Source organism: Paramormyrops kingsleyae, chromosome 21 (assembly GCF_048594095.1).
Source record: "Paramormyrops kingsleyae isolate MSU_618 chromosome 21, PKINGS_0.4, whole genome shotgun sequence".
In the NCBI taxonomy this organism is placed as follows: domain Eukaryota; kingdom Metazoa; phylum Chordata; class Actinopteri; order Osteoglossiformes; family Mormyridae; genus Paramormyrops; species Paramormyrops kingsleyae.
This window is the reverse complement of record NC_132817.1, coordinates 4,119,042-4,132,262: the sequence shown is the minus strand read 5'-3', so window position 1 is coordinate 4,132,262 and position 13,221 is coordinate 4,119,042. Positions and strand designations below refer to the sequence as shown.

At 48.6% G+C, this 13,221-nt stretch overlaps 1 protein-coding gene across 4 annotated transcripts in view; it reads right to left on the bottom strand.

Moving 5' to 3' along the window:
* tgfbr3 (transforming growth factor, beta receptor III) overlaps positions 1 to 7,352 on the bottom strand; it is a 66,785-nt gene extending 59,433 nt beyond the window's left edge. The window contains exons 1-2 of one of the 4 annotated variants that reach the window (XM_023816622.2): positions 7,138 to 7,352; positions 1,375 to 1,509 (exon numbers count right to left, since the gene is read on the bottom strand). In XM_023816622.2, the coding sequence (XP_023672390.2) occupies positions 1,375 to 1,435 (61 nt within the window). In that variant the 5' untranslated portion in view covers positions 1,436 to 1,509; positions 7,138 to 7,352. Of the gene's footprint in view, positions 1 to 1,374; positions 1,510 to 1,592; positions 1,613 to 6,940; positions 7,038 to 7,137 lie in introns of those variants that run through there. The other 3 variants (XM_072704460.1, XM_023816623.2, XM_023816624.2) reach the window with 3 other exon arrangements.
* Positions 7,353 to 13,221: the final 5,869 nt, after the last annotated feature.

The window sequence follows — 13,221 nt, the reverse complement described above, 5'->3', positions numbered from 1 at the left end:
GACATTCAGTGTGGGGTCCAAATTGACCACCCAGCTGCTCCCAGAAGAACATACCTCAGTCCTTGGAGAACCAAAAGCTGAATGATGAATCATGTTCACACATCCAAGCTATACACCAAACCCTAACGTGGTGGGAACTGTGCCGTATCCTCACCGATCCAAATCCGAATCTCTCCACATCGAATTCAAGGGCAATGTAGTGAGGAGGTTTCTCTGGAGACCAGAGCCAGGTGAGCAGATAAATCCTCAAAATAATAATAACAGGGTTTGCTGTAGTAATTAAAAAGTCATCTGGAGAACGCCCCACTCATTTTCACTAACCCCCCCTTGCCCAAGGTGGTACAGCTCACCACGAGCATTACTCATCATGTGTAAGGGGAGATGTTGCAAGAACATTATGTGTCCCATCATCTCACTTCACGCCCCCCCCCCCCCACCCCACAGAGAATATTAACCAATTTGACTTCAGCCTGTTGAGTGAGGAAAAACAATGCCGGCCCAGCCAAGACTGTTCCACTAGAGCTTGTAAAAGGGGGAGGGCGGAAAAGTTGAGCATGACCTCACTGTCTCTGTCAGAAGGGGGCTGGGCGGGGGGGGGCAATTAGCATTACTCAACACGTCTTTTCACCAAAGTGAGTCCCAATGTCCGAGCCACGGCAGTATAACTCAGAAACTTCTATGTATATAGCGGACAATGATAAATAGCAGAACTGAGAAGTCAGGGAAGGGACTTGGAGCTGACCCAGGAGACGGGGCCGCTGGGCAGCGGGGACCCGACACATATCTGGGGACTGGAATTTAAGCTGTCAGCACTTCCTTGGTGCTGCTCCCAGAGGACCTCGTGCTCTTAAAAGTGATGGAATGGCAGCTGGGTACATGGAGTGGGCGTTGGGTCAACTTCCAGAATGGAAAGATCATTTCTGACTGCCCCCACCAGCACCCACCAACAAGTAGCCATTGTTCCAGAGATCGTAGTCATCCCCCATGGCAAAGCTGTTGCCCTCCCCCTAGAAGAGGGCGAAGGTGATGCAGCTCACAAGTGGAGGATCTGCTCACCAGGACTGCAACCCAAAAGCTTCACTAACTTTCTAGAGTTACAGCCTGCTTTTAGCATCGCCAGAAAATGCTCAAATGTGAGTTACTCATTACCTTCTCCAAATGATGCCGTCAAGATATGCTTGAGGACTTAACAAACAAAAACCACTTCCAGCACTTTTCAAATCGAATGTTTGTCAATCTACATACCAGCCGCTATAAGGAGGATTGCTTTTTAATCATTAACACCTCTGGGTTACAACGACTCCAAAAATTCCAGAGGTGCTAAGGAAATCACAACAAGGACTTTTTCAGAACGCCAAGTGGTCCAAGTCTTACCTGCAGTGGTCAAGGGGCAAAGGGTCTGGAGAAGGAACAGGAAGGGAAGGTAGATGGCCATTCTGGTGAGGCTATGGTTGTCTCAAGGTGCAAGAATGAAGAAAGAACCTCTCGTGGTCACTCTCAGATCCCCGTCTGTGGAGGAACAGAAAGTACATCACTACCTAAGACAAACATCAAGTCAACCTCATACACAAAAGGCACCACAACTGACGCACTGAGTCTGGAGATAAATGAGTCCACAGTCCAGTCATGTGACCTCTGTGGTGGTCAGTGGTCTTCTGGGGGAGTCTGTGATGTCCGGAACAATGAACAATTAGTCCATCCTACTCAACTGAGCTTTTGAATGTCATTCTATTCTGTTAAGTTATTTAACAGTTAACAAATTACTCAGGGTTCTGTGGTAACCTTTAGGGCCATAACCTTAGGGCTGACAAAGCCTTAGAGCTGAGAGACACTGTAAACTTACCCACTGTCACCCCAGACATCCCATCCTGCTCTTTTCACCACTAAAATTCATTTGTGGTCCTGGCAGGTCACCGATGTCAAATAAAAGATATAACATTTTGAATTTACAGCACAGGGCCCAGCCCTTGTTCTGAGCCAGAAAAACTGCTAGCTTTGATGAGTCACCAAATTCTTTCAATATTACTCTGGGACTCAAGTAAAACATACAGAATAACCAGCACAGTATCTCATTACCGATCGATTAATCACCGCTTAATTCTGACTGAATATCAACAACCGAGCAACGACACATCAACAGCACATCAACAACATATCCCCAGCGGCCTATAGAGAATGTCCTTCCCATGTGAAGCGTCTTAAATTTGGTTTGTCAAGAGCACACCGTGCACAAGAGACAGCTAGAGCAACCTTAATAAGAAGCAGAATGGCGAGTCCCACAGCGAGGGCGAGGCGGACACGGACCAACCATGAACACGATTCCCATCGGCCGAATCAAGAACACAAGAATTCCCATGATTCAGCCCCTACTTAAACCAGTTTGTGACTGAGCCAACCCCAGACAGACTTTTAGGCAAGGAGAACCCACTCGTTCCTGAACTCAGAGTTAAATTTAGCAAGCGTTAATCTGCCGATGATCCAAGATGGCCCCTGAAAAGAAAGGGGATAAACCTTGTCGTTCTTGTCGTTCTGGGGTGAGCGTGACCTCTGGCCCTTCCAGCTCAGATGGGCTGGTCACCTCTTGCGGACTGCTGGCGAGATTATCGCCGAAACGCTCATTGTGAAAGCACCGGCTTAGCTAATGACACCATGCTCAGCTCCCCCCCGCACCCAAGAAAGATGCTGCTTCACTTCAGTCGCAGGTGTGATGGGTCCCATTTGAGCCCCGTGTTACTGCAGCATGTTAGCAGCCATCCTCGAGCGGCACAGCTTTCAAGAGAAGGAATTAGAGAAGGGTGTGAAGATGAAGACTCAGCCGAGGAGGTCGGGGCACAGAGGCCTAGAGGCAAGACAATAAACAATGAGCAGAGCGCGCGGGAAAGCGTCCAAATTACGCAAAAGCGCGGCGCTAAAACCCCCATCATCACGGTCAAAGCCGCGTCCAATGAGCAGGGCGGCCGGGGAACAGCAGTGATGTCAGCGCAGGCTAAAGCGCAGCACTAAGCAGCAGGAGTGCCGCTGGGGGGGGGGGGGGCGTGGCCACTGCGGACAAAGGGCCTTTTACGCACTGACAGCTGCAGGAGATAAACGGAGGTTTTGGAATATCTTGACAAATATTGCACTTCCAAACACAGAGGGTGGGGGGGTGATTCATCGTCCACGGGGGTTAGCCGTGGGGGATTCAAACTGCAGAGCAAGGGAATTTCTGGGCTAAAACATGGAGGGGCATCCCTATTGCCCCCTTCTTCAGACTGAAATTAAAAAACCTCAACAAGTGGCCCACACCCCCGACTCCAACAGAGGCCCTCTGGATATATAAAAGAACCCAGGGGCTTGGTGTCATGGGGGGGGGCTCCATTACAAATCTCACAGGGAACAGGGGGTGGAGAGACCCACACTAAAACGGACCTATGAACTGTCTTAAAGGGGTTCAGAGCCCCAGTCAGGCTGTGCAGAGCAAACGTCCTCCGCTCAAATAATTCTACTCAAAGCATCCCCACGCTGGCCTGATCCCCCCCAACGTCAGCAGAACACGGGCCGCACGCAAGCCCACGGCGCTGAGCCTGGGATCCACATCAGCCCCGAACTCTCCCCAACAGCACAGAAGTATTAACTGCCGCGAGGTACTGATGAGGTGGAGAAACCGTATATAGGCAGGTCAACAGGCCGGGACACGCTAGACCATTACGCATTTTACAGACGGGCCGGGCCGGAACAGAATAAAAGCAGGGCTCCAGCGATCTGTGAGCCATGGGGAAGGAGAAACAGGAAAACCCCAGGCTGTACTTCGATGGGGTCGCTTTTCATGTGTCCCCATTATAAACACAAGTGGCTAAACATTATTAGTGGCAAAGAGGAGAAACACAAGTCCAAGGTGACCTAGAAGCGGCAGGCCAGACGTCCTCCTCATCTTGAGGTTTAATCCTTAGGGTCCATCTCTAGGCTCAGCTCGGGCACCATATGTCATTTATTATTACGGCATGAAGTTATGAAACTGGAACCAGGCCAGATATCCCAGCCACCCCCCCTTCCCAACCATGGCAGCGGTGAAGAACACCTGGCCAAGAGTTAGCCCTGCCCCCCAGCCGCAGGTACGGGGGCCTCTCACCCGCCGCAGGTCTGAAGAAGAGAAGCCAGAGCCTGTGTAACGGCCCCGCAGGGGACGTTAATCAAGCACAGAGCGCTTTTTCATAAATAACCGAGGGGCCCAGCCTAAACAACGCAGGGATGTCATGTGTTTATAAGAGCGGATCTGCTCCTCCGCTCAGGGCCTCTTTGGAGTAACTCCCTCACACGCCAGCGAGAGACTGCGAGTGACCTCACCCCCGGCACACAGACACCAGCAGCCAGCTGCGAGGGCCCCCTGCAGAGAGCCGCAGCGCCGTGTGACTCACGCACGCACACGCACGCACCCACACACTCCCGCGCTCCGTGGCATGGCATGCACCCTGGCATGCACCCTGGCATGCACCCTGGCATGCACCCTGCCTCACTCTCAAACGCTGCTTACGAGAAATAAAGCTTAGACTGTCCCTTTAAAAACCCAAGTGGTCGCAGATGTATGTCCGCATGACGAAAAACAGGCACGTTCAGGTAAGCGCCAACATTAATGCTGTCCCAGCATGCAGGCCGGTTGCTAGGCAACACCCTCCATCCCATACTCTTCGTCAATGTGCCGTCGATTGGCCAATCGGCTCTTCTGGAGCTTTCCGCTCAGGTGCGCAGGCCGACTGCCACCTGAGGGAGTGACTCAGCCCGTTTGGCTGCCTGTCACAGATCCGACGTCAGCCAAACCAAACCGGGGACTAGTGCTGTGACAGCGAACACGTCACATGGCATTAAATAAGTTTACAGCGGGCCTGAGGGTTGAGAGCAGCTTAGCTACAGAACAGGATGAAATAAATAAGGAAGCATAGATGGAGCACCGGAGCCTGAATCTCGCCCGTGGCCTGAGCTCACGTTTGTGGAACGGAGAACGAATGATCAACACGCCGCTTTCACACCCAAAACAAATATAAGCAACACACAGGCCCCTGTGGGCTGGACAGAACTATCCGCCCCCCACCCCAATCCCCGCCCCGCCATCGCCATCTCACATCCACCTTCGGAAAAAAAGTACCTATTCAAATAAACATCCCAGAAATGACCCGTGTGCGGAGTGATCCTTCCAGAACCAACAGGGGGAACCGGACAGAGGCGACCTGTAAAAATTATACAGAGGCAGGAAGAGGCAGCGAGGCTGAACTGAGGCCATCATTTGATTACTGTATCTGAAGTGTAAGTCGTTCCGTTTTTGTGGAATCTTCCATTCGGGTTCACTCACACACACGTGCTGCTCGTGACTTATCTGCAACGTGCATGTGCTTGGAACCGGTGGCGTGTGCATTTCCTGCTTTGAGGACCGCAAGCAGTACGAGTGTGAACAGTCGTTACGGCGATCACACCTGGCAGAAGCATCGATTACGCCCCTCTGAAAGCTACAAGTCAGAATAGGTTTATCCACACACCGCTCAGGAATCTGAATACAGATAATCACTCGGTAAAACAGCAGACTGTGTCAGCTTCAGGCACATTTGTTAGTCAGAAACAGATGAATGTTGTTAGAATTTCATGGGTTTTTGACACATGCTGTCCGACTAGATATATCTAATTTGTTCTGGTTATGACACTCCGCCAAACAAACAAATCATGATCTGTCTCAGCAGCCCTATGAAACAGCTTAAGAAAAATTTGTCTCATGCTTCCTGTGACACATAAAGCCACTTTTCTGCAAAGACAATTCAGCACAGTGGGTCATCTGCATTATGTTCAGCTATTGTGAGAATATTATCAGCAAACATACTGAAACCTTGTGACACCATTCGGAACATCAAAAACCAGGCTGCCACTCTGTTTCTAACGGGATATGCAGGCCTGTGCACTTCGCGCAAAAAGCAGAAAGTTGGTTTTTACTTTTGTGGCCATCATGAAACATCTGCATCAATATCTACATCAAAACTAAAGCATTATTTCCAGCAATACTCTGAGCACGTAAAAAACAAAACCTGGAAACACGCAGCCGTAACATCTCGTATAAACGCTACCAGATGCGTTAAGACGGGCTTTGAATTGACAGAAAATAGTTGGCATGATATCTGGCTGTGCCAATCGTTGTCTTGGAGTTGCAAACAAAAAACAGGCCAGCTAAACACTCCCAGGTGGTGGCTGCGTGTGTGTGTGTGGGTGCGAGTGCAGAACGCGGCACGCACGCGGCACCAACACAGGGTGGGATTTATTAATTGCTAAAATGACTGTGTAATGTATCTGCATTACAGCCACCTATTTGGCGAAGCATTTAAAAATTCTTTGCGTTCCAAATTCATGCATGTTATTTTACAATAATAACTTTGGAATATATCTGTAATACGGCTTAAAATGTGATCTTGCCTAGTGGTTTTATTATCACAAACTGTCAATTATGTATAATAAGATTTTTCCTTCAAAGGCGCACTGGCCGCCTGTGACCAGAGAGCGATTTGACTCTAAGCAGGACATAACTAACTTTCAACACTAATAACCAGCAAGTACGATAAAGCGGTCGCTCAGTGTCCCATTACACACTAGCGATGCACTCACTGTCCCTGCTTTCACCCTCCAAAACTCAATAACATAAAACATGTTAATTAAGAAAAACATATCCCCCGTCAAAGTAACCATACACTGTATTTACAGATAACCCGACATGAGTGTAAAACTCATCAGACTGTGCCGGCAGTCAAAAAGAAGCAAATGCTTCAAGTTCGCGTGTGATGGAGTCGCGAAGTCATATTCATCCTAGGGGCAAAAATGCCTTCACTGCTGCCCCGTAAGCACCCCGTCCATAAATACTGGTCAGCTGTCACTGCAGTAACAATTAACCGATAATGCCTAATAATGATGTGGAATGCTCTGGAATGCTCACCCGCACAACCCGACCAAGCAGAAAGCGAAGCAAAAGCAGCCAAACGTGAAGTAAACACGCCTGCAGTTAACTTACTCCTACACATCCTGCGCTACTGTTCCACTCGCATAACTTTAAAAACGCTGTTTCGCGCTTTTCCTTAACTTTACACACAGATTGCACCGGACACAGGCGCCTACTGCAGATCGCAGACGTACCCGTGAAGGAAACTTGTCAAAAAAAGTGACGGCAAACTTCGCGTCCCGCCCCGCTGGCTGCAAGCTCGCCGATTTCACTTTTAACTTTATTCCGGCGGACTCGAGACGCCCGTCCGCAGGTCCTGCTGATTATAACGCTGCGGGGAAACGCCCGGTCACCACGCTGACGCCGGCGACTCTCCTGTCACCGAAAAAGTTGAAAAGTTTTTAAGATGAGCCGTGCGCGATGAGCCGTACCGAGGCGGGGCTTGGAGGGGGTCCAGCCGCCGTCACTCAGCCTGCGCTTCGGTTCTCATTGGAGCGAACAGCCGAAGGGGGGGATCTAAACGGCCCGGAGTAAGACAGCGGGTTCGGCCCCTTATAGCGCGTCCCAAAGGCAGCGCTTTGCGCCTGGCGGTTCGCAATTGTTGATCTTGGCGACCCAAATAAAAGTGGGGTAAAATATTTATCATTGCACTTGGTCTAACCCTCTGCGATCGGCTGCTATTTCAATATGCCCATTGCTTGCAAACTCGTGCTTTCTGGCCAGACTGGGCACTCGATCCAGACTAATATAATATGGTGAGAGCCCATGAAGTCCTCGTTGGGAAGGGGAGCCACATTTAATTTGACACCCGTCACGCACGTGGGCGGCGATCAGCGGCAACTAATATGTGAAAATAATGAACAATAAATGTAAAATTGACGTGTAACCTTTCTCAGTGGATCTAATGTGTTCCCATAACATCTAGGCTACTTCTGTGATGATACAGAGTGACTGCTCGTTAGTGTGAGTTTATAAGCGCAGTAAATAACGTGTTTGGGAGGTTTATCTCAAACGGAGTTTATTTTGAGCAAAATAGGGGGGGAAATGACAAAAAAAATGGATCCAGGGCTGCTGTGGTCTCTGGTCTTTGATATAATCTGTTTAATCCTCCATTGACTGCCAGGCAAATTCTGGAAATCTCTCAGAATCTGTTTCCATTCACATCATTTTTGATTAACTGCAATCTAACGATGGGATTAAAAACGGTGAAAAGGAGGCAATGCTTTTAAATGTAAATAAAAATTCACCAATGTGCCTGCGTTTTATTATCGCTTCATCTTTAAAAATGCGCAATTCCACCTTACTGTCTCGCGAGGAAATGAGCATTGCGGTTTGCGAATTATTTAATGCCAGTAGTTAACTTTAACCACGTACACACACGCTCTCTCGCTTTCTCTCTCTCTCTCTCTCTCTCTCTCTCTCACACACACACACACACACACACACACACAGGTCTAATTTGGGACTGGCCCCTGGGTGTTTTCAGATGGAGCTGTTGCCAGAGGTCCCAAGCTGGAGGTCTGGGCTCGTGGGGCCCCGAGGCAGTATGGGGTATGGCACGGGCAGGCTAGCTGGGCGGGGGGGGTGTCTGTAGCTAAGGATGGGTTTCTTGTTTCGGGACCCCCACTCAAAAAGTAATTTTGGGCCCCCTTGCAAAGTGTAGTGACTGTGGCCAAATGTGTGATTTAAGTGGTGCTGAACACTGCCGCCTTCGAGACTGAACACTGCCAGTGACTTCCTCTTTCCCAGCATGCACTGCTCTTGGACAGCTGGTAAGGCAAATGAGTAATTTTTTTTTCTAGATTCATAAATCTAAGGTGCATATAGTTTTAATCTCTCTATGAGCATCGTGTGTTTTGAAAAGCCGTGAGTCTGTGCAGTGAGTCTCACTGTCTACCGTGCAGACGTTCCCAGTATCCGCCTTCATAATGGCACACACTGCGCTGGGAAAACACTTCCCTATCAAACTGGAAACTGTAACCGGCTTCTTTTCTCTTCATTAAATCAAATGTTTACTCTTTCTTTCTTTCAGGGGTGATATGAAAGTATTAAAAATAATCTATTGGTCTGGCCAAGCTGTCCCTGGGGGGCTCTGTTGAAATCGTGGTTTAGCACTGGGGTTGGGGGCCACATTTTCGGAGGGAGGTCAGGGAGGACACACCCTATCACTCACGCTGATGTCAGTTTTCCAGCCCCCCACCCTGTTGCCACTACACTGATCTGGCCTGTGGCGCAGACGCCTTGTGGCAGCTGGGGGCCGGTCTGGCGTGATATACGGGCTGAACTTGGGGGGGTGGCATCAGAGGATGTTTAGCTAGAACACTCCGTGCCGAGTGCAGTTCTGTTTACTGCTAAGGCCTGTTGGTGTTTGCGCTGGCGGTGCGTGTTCGATAGAGGCTGATTCAGCCCCGCAGGCCTGCCTTTATGTCGCTCCCGTTCACTCCCTGCCCTTTCAACCAGAAGACAAGATCCTCACGCAAGCTTTACATTTTTTAAAAGACAGAAACAAAGAAAGCCATCGGTCCAGTTGTGTCTTTCTGGACAAACGCTTCTTCTTCTGCCTCTCCTCAGGCGGCTGTTTTCCCAACAGAAAACTGCATCTTTGAGGTGGCAAAATAGCAGGTCTGCGAAATGTCCTCAAAAAAAACGGCAACGCTGCAAAGACGTGGAGAGCGGGAGGGAGATCTGGAGGTCAAAATGCAGATGGTCATGGGGTTCAGGCCCTTAGCCCCGCCACAAGAATATGTGAATGTTAGACCAAGAGGCGCGGGGCACCCCTGCCAGGCGTTCGGCGCTCCGTGTTAAGGCTGAGACGCCGGCCGCATGGTGTTGCCCCGGTGACGCGTCGGCCAATGAAAGCGCAGCCAAGGCTCACGGCGCTCCCACCTCCGAACGGACAGGGGTCACTATTTATTCTGGCCAGACCGCACCAACATAAACTCGGGCACGTGCCAGTTCCAGCGTATCGGCTGAAAGCTTCAGTGTTTTCTTTTTCAATTCTCTATTTACTGTCGCAAACAACATGGGGCTGCACAAACAATAGCCATCACTTTTTTCCCTCTAGGGTGGCAATCAAGTAAGAATTTAGTTAGAAACTCAGCAATCTGCATGATCAGCAGAGTCGCCCAGGGGCGACGGCACAGAGAAGCTTGGGGGAATGCAGGGATCCACGTGTGGGTCTGCAGTAACTTCCCCCAAAAGGCCGGTTACTGTGTGCCAGGGCTGGGTTGGCACACACCACTGTGACCAAATCCATATTCAGAACAGCAGACCGACCGTGTCCCACATCCGCTGCCACCCGCAGGACAGATGGCAGCTCAGGCCACAAGCTGGGTCAGGTCATGGGGGGTCTAGGTGGGTTTGCGGGCCGGGGTCCAGAGTTCCCTCTCTGCAGTCTCAACTGTTTTTATATATTATTTCTCTATGAGGCAAATAAACGATACTGAGCTTCCATGTCAAACTTTCGTTACCATTCTGTCAGACGTTGGAGGTGCAATCTTACCCTCCAAAGCATCCAGACCCTCGACCCATAAAACTCCCACCATTTAAGGTCCTTCTCATAGATCTTGGTGCCTTTGAGATGTTTGGTTTGAGATGAGGGCAGGAATGGCTGGTTATACATCGCAGGCTGATAAAAGAGCCAATGAATGAGAGTCTGTGGTGCGAGTGGCTGTAAATCAGCGCCCCCTGGAGGAGCAGTGGGGGGACAGACGTCCTCAACGAGGATGTGGTGGGGTTCAATTAACCAGCTGGGGGGGGGGGGGGGTCGAGAGGACAGTCAATGGAGATTATCCAAGAAAAACAAAGAGCAGTGTGACACAGCACCAGAACTCCCTGCTGAATTCTTCATAAGAGAAACGGTTGAGGAGTCTTCGGGGAGGGCAATGACCTCAGCACCACAGCCCTCCCCCAGCATCCCTGGAGAGGGGGGGGCGTCCCAGGCCTGGGGTCTTAGGAACTTCACGCCAGGCCTCTGTCATCAACGTCAGAGTCATTCACGCGCCCCATCTACAGGAATCCTCCAGAGGTCACTGCAGGAGGCGTGACAGATTTGCTGATTGTGGCTTTATTTGGGACCTCAGGCATTAATCAGGAAGAGATGTGTCTATGAGCACTGAGAGCTTCCGGGGTCAGAGGTCGCAAGCATGTCACTGAGAGGCCAACACAGGAGATGCGGCTTGTGGCTGAGCACACAGAACGTAACTCACTAAGCTTGGGTCAACTGGCCAACGGTCTGTCGCTCTCCAATCCTGACAGCAGCAGGCTATTCAGACTGCAGAAATTATTGCATATTGCCGTTGGAAACCAAATTTTCCAAATTATTTGCAACAACGTTCTTCTTAAATCTGAGCTAATTTCACATTTTACATACTGGACTACAATTCTAAAGTATTTCAGCCAACAGCCTTGTTGGATTTTTGTAGACATAAATATTATTCAGAAAAACCTATCATGTCATACAACTTTACTCAGAATCTGTCGGTTACAGCGACCACTGCCCCCTTGTGGCGACCTGTACTATGGACGCCTTCTTACCTGCATAGAGATACGGAAACTGGTCAAATGTTACTTCGTTTAATCAATATCAAGTCTTTCATTTAATTAATAATTAATGAGAATGTTCCCCATTATAAAAAAAAACCTCATAATTCTATATTTTAGCATTTTGTAGGACAATCTCTGAAGTTTAGAATGACGACGACAGTACAATTGGTATTTACGAGCAGTTACGGATCCTGGACACCAAACCACAGAAATATCCGGTCCTGCTTCCTAGCACAAAATCAATGAAGAAGCATTTCTCTCCAAAACACCACTCTGGGTCTGTAATTTTATCAGGCATTCAGAGGACTTACTGGAATAAAAATTGTCTACTACAAGTGCGTGTTTATACATATTTTTCTGTCTGTTTCCTGTTAGCAAAAAGGAATAAACAAATATGTCTGGTTTAATATACGGTGTATAAAATGGGGCCCAGGTGTTCCAAACGACACCTTCATGTACACGAAGGGAGATTATAGATAATATTACAGCCTCTTTCTTCATATATTTCGTCAAATAAATAAAATAAAATACGAACCGTACTGATTTCCACTTAATTTTTATTGCCAGTCATTGCCATAAACTCACAATGGTTTTGCCCCAGTTTGCGCTCACAACGGATGATGTTTAATGGTCTGGAGTGTTCTGCGCTTTCGACCTTACACACGATATTCACGAAGCCTCAATATTCCTATTCTATTCCGCAAATGTCCAACATATTTTTAGATATTCGAAATATCCAGTAGGATTCTTGAGACTTCAAATGTTTTCACGGCTGTGAAAATACTTGTTGTCCGTTGATGGCATGCACTTTTCGCGAGGTGCTGGAAGTATTTCTTCGCTGTGCATATTGGCTTATTGTAGCTGGAGGAGACCGCGGAGGAGTCCGAGGCTCCCGGCCAGACGCAGTGCGCTGCCGCTCCGCTCCCGGCGCAGACGCTCCCTGGTGACCAGTCTGGGCCGCACTCTGCTAGAAACGTTATTGCGCACAAATAGGACTCTTTCTGCCGGCAGATTTATGGGATGTTTTCGAAAAGCCCAGTACGCGCTGGCTTTGGCTTCGTTCGTGTGTGTGTGTGTGTGTGTGTGTGTGACATTTTATTTAACAGCATTAAAAATCCAGGCGACAGCCGGTGCATCTTTTATTTAGGCCGCGTCTTGGCGGCAGACGCGTAATGTCACGGTGGCAGAAAATGCGGCGTTCAAACTACCGCCTACACGTTTTAGCACCTGTATTTTAAAGCTCGGTTTTAGTAAAATTACGGGTCACACTGTGACAGTATTTTTAATGGATTAAGTTACGATAATAACACCTCCTTAAATCAAGACCCAATATGTAAGTACAAAAAAATAGTATAAAAGAATAAGCAGGCATTTCTCAGAAATGACCGCCTGAAGCTGCCATTGCAAGCAAACAGTCACGTAAAATATCAGTGTCTTATTAACTCCATAACCTGCGGTGACAGGGCCCGTAGTTTAATTGTAATTACCGACCTAGATTAAACGGAGTCGCTGTGTGATCTTTTGCGCAATTAAAACTGATTGATCAGTATTGATCAGAAATGCAACATTGTATGTTAAAGTGACTACTGATTTCTTTTGACAACTTGCACAAGATCATATCTATATTTTACAAATTAGCTCATCAAACTAATAGAAAACTGTAGTTGACGTCAGTAAGCTATCAGTTGAAAGAATTATGCATTTTCTCTTAAAAAGCTTGTTTGTGGTAGTAC